General features: G+C 38.4%; 1 protein-coding gene across 1 annotated transcript in view; it reads right to left on the bottom strand.

Moving 5' to 3' along the window:
• The window catches only part of LOC102600450 (uncharacterized), a 17,818-nt gene that overhangs the window by 7,810 nt on the left and 3,261 nt on the right, over positions 1 to 6,747 (bottom strand). The window contains 6 exon segments of the mRNA XM_015303671.1: positions 167 to 370; positions 504 to 588; positions 2,613 to 2,689; positions 2,977 to 3,300; positions 3,420 to 3,587; positions 3,967 to 4,163. Coding sequence (XP_015159157.1) covers positions 167 to 370; positions 504 to 588; positions 2,613 to 2,689; positions 2,977 to 3,300; positions 3,420 to 3,587; positions 3,967 to 4,163 — 1,055 coding nt within the window.

Below are 6,747 nucleotides of genomic sequence, written 5' to 3'. Positions count from 1 at the left end.
TCCCCCGTACCTCCATCCTCCCCCTCCCCCCCCCACGCCTCCACCCCCCCCAATTCTTTTATAAAAATGACATCCAAAAAAAATTCACCCACCCTACCCCATCACCAATTTTTTTTTTTTAAAATAAAAAATAAAACTTGTAGAAGAGTAGAAACAAGCTACATACCCCAACTGGTCCAGATACCAGCAGGACATTCTTCAGCCGCTCTTCATTTGAAGAGTCAGCTTCACTTTCATAAAGGCTGTCGGAGAAGTCTTGAAGAGTATCACAATCACTCTGAATGCTTGACTTGCTTGTGCGAGAAGCTTTTTCATGCCAAAGATGCAGCCAATCACTTAAAAGTTTCACTGGCTTGCTATTACCACACACCTGCATACAAAATGTTGGAGAACATTTATCTTACTGCATATGGAAAATGTCAACATATGAATGAATAGCCCTCTTTTAAGACGTGTCTTCACAATAATATTGACAGTCCTGGTATCCAAAATGAGATATTCACCTGAAAAGCTCTCTCCGGCTGATATTTGTTAGTCCACAGACAACTTTTAGGCTGACTGGGACAGTTCTGATAGTCAAACACTATCCTAAACATGAAAAAATAGTTCGGAGTAAATCAGCATTACATAAAAAAGCAGCACCCATAGTGATAACGGAAAATTCAGACAGCAGGCAAGAAGCAACATATATTTCAAATCAACAACCAAAAAGTTTCTTTTATCCTGTATTCAGGGAAAGAACTATGATGTGCACCCATGTACAATTTCAGAATGTGATGGAAACAACCTGGACTACACACCGCATACCAGCACTGCAATATAAAAAGTTCATTTTATCAACTCCCAGAGTTTTTGTCAAGGAGTAAAAGGACGGATCGAAGTTACTATAGCATATGCCGTGCGAAAGTAATTGCCAAGGAGACCAAAAAGGTAGGCAGGTTCAGCTCCATCAGCATCATGTATGGTTCTCTTCTCATTCTTTATATTGGGTTCCTATCCCATATCCGTGAATAACAGTCACAACTGCAGTTTGTTAGTCAATCACTTTCTCACTATGTATTGTTTGATGTATCTCACTGTTTTCCCCAATGCAAAATTTTCAATAATATTAAATGGCTCTCTAGAAGGGTTTTTAGTCCTCAAACAAGATTGAAATAGATCCCTTTCTCCCTTCCTATTTTTGCTAGTGATGGAAGTTTTCAGTCTAATTTTAAGGACATCAAAACTGGGATGGATTAAAGGATTCAAACTGGAAACAAAGAGGGGAATGATACTGAAATTTCACGCCTATTATATGTTGATGATACCTAAGTACTATATGAAAGTGTTGAGGAACAATTGCTACATTCAAAGGTGAAACTACTAGCCTAAATCTGACCAAAAGCAGCACTTGAAGGCAAAATGAATCTGACCAAAAGCAGTATATATTTTTGGCGAATGCCGACATCCACCTACCTGATGTTTTTTGTTATCCATCCCTTCTGAAGTTGAAGAAAATAAGAAGTGACTTGTGGGAAGGAAAGAGAACATGTTTCATGAGATGGTCCACAATTGTTGAGGAAAAACGGAAGGTGGGCATCAGAGTCAAAACGCAGGAGGTGTTTTTGAGTATTTTTGAATGGGTAATGCTAGGAGATTCAAAGTGAACTCCCAAAGCTGGCAAGAAGAGGAATTGGGGAAGAAGAAACAAACTTGCAGCAGTATGCTTTTGTGCATAATTTGGACAATATGGTTAGAAAGCAATCTGAGGTCTTTTTTTCTTTTAATATCAGTGGTGTCGGGGCCAGCTTGTATGTACCTTGATTATTCAGCTAGGTATCTGTTACTTCTCACCAGAAAAGGTACCGGGTTACTCTGCGTACCAAGGCCTAGACATATGGGAAGAAAACACCTAATATTTTGTCTCTGCTGGTATTTGAACTATGATGTCCAAAATTTTCAACCACTTCATAGACCACTAGGACACACCCTTGGATGCAACATTTTGTATTTTGAACTGGTAGGTATATTATTGAAATAAACAACAAGGCACTAAGAAAGTGCTCGCCAGGTGTAAGTTAGAACCCTTGGATGCAACAATATTATGCATCTTGACGGGAGGAAAGTACATATTTATATATATATATATATACACACACACAGATGCCTTGATAATTTATACCTTTGGAGCAAGGGATAACATTGTAAATGAGATGGGGAATGTTCTGCACTTGATAGTCTCCTTAGCATATAGTAGGAGCTAAGTCCAGCTTTTAGTACATACTCGGTATGTGTACCTCCTGGATACTATCTATCAACTTAAATTATATCAATTATCAAACAAAAAAAGAATGGCTTTCATTTACACTACTTACCCCCCTCAACCATCTTGTCACTTCAGACAAAACGGTGCAAGTCCAAAAAAGTTAGAGATGTCTTGTCTTAATAATATGGAAGTTGAAACAGTAAACTATCTGTGCCCCAGAAGAATCTTATTATAATAACTTGAGAAAAGTAGAGGCGTGATATTGCATGTAACAAAACAAGTTGGAAAACCAAAAGTCATCAGACAGGAGCATAATTTTAACAAGCTTCACAACTGTTTGCTCCATCAATATCATAAACATCCTCACCTTTCTTGAAGAAATTGACCTTGCTTCTTGGTATCTGAACTGCTAAGGTTATTTTGGAGGGAGTCCACTACATTTGCCTACAATTATCCAAACCACAAAGGTATTATCTGATGATCAGACAAAAAAGATAGGAAACATACGCTCACTTATTGACTAGAACGTAAAGCCTTTTACTTTTTACGTATCTCTAAAAGCAGGATTGTAGCATGACACAATAAGTCAAACCAACATACCCACTTATAAATAATTGCCAACTCAAAGTTATAATGCTCACTATAAAGAGATATATTTTCAAAACTTGGGGTCATAATCAATATGAGCATCGAACAGTAAAATTTCAAAATAAGGCCATGTCAGAGCGTACCACTCCCACATTCTTTAGCTGCTCAGAGTGGCTGATTTGTTCCTCAGCAACTACAGATAATGCTGGATGATATAATTTTGTTTCTCTAGACGAATGATCAGAGACCACTTCATCTTGTGGAATAGCATGTTGATTCAGTGCCATCTTGTTTAGTTGTGACAATGTTCTCTTCGGATCAGAGATGCAAGAAAAGCTATCAAATTGTAGAGAGGTGGTGGAACCTTCAGAGAGTGGAGAGCTTCCACATTCTAGCACAACATCAGCATCGAGAAAACAAGCTTCAGAAAAGATCCAGTGACCCCAATCAAAGGCAGTTTCATCCTCCTGCAAAGGGAAGTCTTATATATCATCCAAGCAAGAGAACTGGACAAAACTATTAGAAGAGTAGTTTAAGAGACAGCCATGTTAATACAATGTACAATTGAGAATGAAGAACATCATACCGTAACTATTTCAAATACATGAATAGGGCTGAAAGTAAGGCTTTTTCCCTCTCCCTCAGAAGAATACCAGTTACTCTCCACATCAACCACTTCTTGGCTCTTCTTACCCATTTTCAAGGATTGAAAAAAAGGATGTATTTGTTTTCCTGCATATCTGCGGGAATCCTCCTGTTGAAAGGAAAGAAAGTTATAAAGAACCAAACAAAACTGTGGCTTCAGTTGTGTGATACTATGAAAATGAAAAGGAACCTTATTCTGCAAAATCTGGAAGAAAGCAACATCAAGGAAAACTATGCCAATATCACAGAAAATAAAAGAAAAACATTTACAAGAAGCATAACAGGATCCAGCATTAAGTGCTAAAGAAATGAAGAATCTTAAGGATCAGAATCATCATAACTCAACCACATAAAACATCATGCTTTTGATTTTTTGAGAAGGATCGTGCTTTTTGTGTCGCAGAAGAAACGAAGAAAAAAAAAAGTTCTAACTTAATCAAGGTAATGCACATTTTGTAAGTAAACAAAATATAAAAACTTCAACTAACCTCAGCTGTCTTTTTAGCCTCCATTCGGAGATCAGGAATTGAGTGTAACATTGATTCATCCTCCATAAGGTTGCGTGGAACCAAACATGCTTCCATCGATCCACTGATCAGCATGTTTTTTCTTGCTTTAATATCCAGTTGGCGTTTCTCTGGTGTTGATCTAGCAAGCTTCTTCTTCGACCGAGGAGTCCTCTTATCTTCCAAACAGTGTTCAATTAAAAGCAATAAATTTCCAGCAACATGTAAAGCATACAAATTAGTAGGCGTTTGGCCATAGATTCCAAATATGTTTCACTTTATTTGGAATTTTTGAAGTTGGAGTTGATGATGGAGTTCTCTTTGGTTATACTTTTTGCAAGTAAGAGAAGAGAGCACTTTATTTGGAATTTATGAAGATATAGTTGGAAAACAAACACCGACTTTGAAATAAAATAAAAAATTATCCGGAAAAAAGTGAATAATTCTCATGGCCAAACGGCCATCTTCACATCTGAGGACAAAACCTCTGAAAACAGAAAAGTTTATAGCACAAGTGTCTCATGAAAGGATCAGACCCTTAATCCTTCTGTTTATTGAGTTTAGAGCTAGAATTTCAAAGTACATTCACATAGAAAACATGAATTTACTGATCTCAATAGCACATAATATCAGATATGATTAGGAAGTTCTTCAGAAACAGACTGGATATTAAGAAGTTCCCGGACTTTATAATGTTGAAGATGGGATTCGAGGATAGGCGGCAGAAGTGGATCAAGTTCGAATATTAACAGTCAAATTCTCAGTCCTAGTGAATGGCAGTCTGTGTGGTTCTTTTGCAACTCGAGGGGCTTGAGATAGAGCAACCCAATGATATTCGCTTTCTTTTAGTAATGGCCGGGTTGAGCAGAATAATGGATAAATCTGAGGCATGCTAATACTTGACGAACTTTTTTTGCAACAAAAGCAACATATAGTGAGGGTTTCAGGTTTCTTGTTCCCAAACAGTACTTTAAATTTTCTGTATGCGGATATTAGTTATTACCTATTGAATTAACTGAGACAAGTTTTTGCATGGCTCCAAGCAGTGTCAAGCCTCAAATCTCAGGAAGCGTGAGACCATTTCATTGGGTGAAGTGGATAACAATAAGGATTTGGACAAGTATTACAGGGGTATCAAGTTGCTAAGCCATACTATAGAAGTTTGGGAGAGAGTGGTGGAGTTGTGAGTGAGGAGGAGTGTGTCCATTTACAAGAATCAGTTTGGATTCATGCCAGGGTGATCGACTACAAAAGCCATCCATCTTGTGAGGAATTGGTGGAGAGATACCGGGAAAGGAAAAGGGACCTACATATGGTGTTCATCGACCTTAAAAAGGCCCACGACAAAGTCCCAAGGGACGTCCTCTAGAGATGCCCGGAGGCTAGAGGGGTACGATAACTTACACTAGAGGGATAAAAGACATATATGATGGAGCTAAGACACGAGTGCAAACGGTGGGAGGAGACTCTGAGCACTTCACAGTTGAGATGGAAGTGCACCAAAGGTTAGCTCTTAGCCCATGCCTATTTGCCTTGGTGATGGATGAATTGATGCAGTCCATTCAAAATGAGGTGCTTTGTTATATGCTATTTGTTGATGACATAATACTGATTGATGAGATGTGCAACGGTGTAAATGCTAGGTTGAGGTGTGGAGACAAACTTGCGAGTCTAAAGGATTCAGGTTAAGCAAGACAAAAATAGAGTATTTGGAGTGCAAATTCAGTGATTTAATACAAGAGGCAAGTGTGGAAGTGAAGGTTGGCACTCAAGTTATCCCCAAGAAAGATAGTTTCAAGTACCTGGGTCTATAATACCAGAAACTGGGGACATCGACGATGACATCACACACACGATATTGGTGCAACGTGGATGAAGTGGAGGCATGCATCCGGAGCCTTGTGTGATAAAAAGAAACCAACAAAACTTAAAGGTAAGTTTTATAAAGTGGTGGTTAGACAGACTTTGTTGTATGGGGAGGAGTGTTGTATAGTCAAGAACTCCCGTATTCAAAATATGTGTGTCGCGAAAATGAGGATGTTAAGGTGAATGTGTGAGCATACAAGGAGCGATAAGATTAAGAATGAGGAAACTGATCTTTTGGACTATCATATGTATAAACCCTTAGGTCCTCCCTGTCTTGTGCAGATGACGTTATTAGTGGATAATTTTTTTATCTTTTACTATTCAGAGAAACAAAAAAGGAAAAAAAGGGGAGGAAAGAAAATTCCAGATATTTGGCAGCCTATGTTGCGCGGACTCTTCATTTTTGCGGCCGAACCCGTCTCGACGCGACACTGGTGCAGGCGCGGGTGCGGGGTGCGTGTCGGATTCGGTCAATCCGATCCGGATACTTTGACCAAAGCCGAGAAAAAAAATGGGGAAGAAGAGATAATTTCATGGATGGCGAAAGTTGACAACGACGAAGTTGTCACAAGGTCTGGCTGCTCCATGGAAAAGAATAATGAAGAGGCAAAACTTACAAGAATAGAGAGAGAGCAGGCAGATTTTTTTTCTTGTACAAGAACAAAGAGGAGGCGAAGGGCTCCATGGAAAGAACAAATAATTCAAAGTTTTTTTCTTGAAAAAGAAGAGAGAGCTTTTTTCTTGAAAAGGAAAAAAGAAGGCTAGGGTTTCTTGGGAGAAGAAAAGGCATTCTTGGGAGAAGAAAGGGCAGCACACAGAACTTTAATGAATTGTACTACTATCTAATTTAAGTTAGACTATATATATATATAAATGAGTATTTCTTTTTTATAATAA

This window comes from Solanum tuberosum, unplaced genomic scaffold (genome assembly GCF_000226075.1).
Source record: "Solanum tuberosum cultivar DM 1-3 516 R44 unplaced genomic scaffold, SolTub_3.0 scf00461, whole genome shotgun sequence".
NCBI lineage: Eukaryota > Viridiplantae > Streptophyta > Magnoliopsida > Solanales > Solanaceae > Solanum > Solanum tuberosum.
The sequence above is the reverse complement of the archived record's forward strand: the minus strand, read 5'-3'. Positions and strand labels throughout refer to the sequence as shown.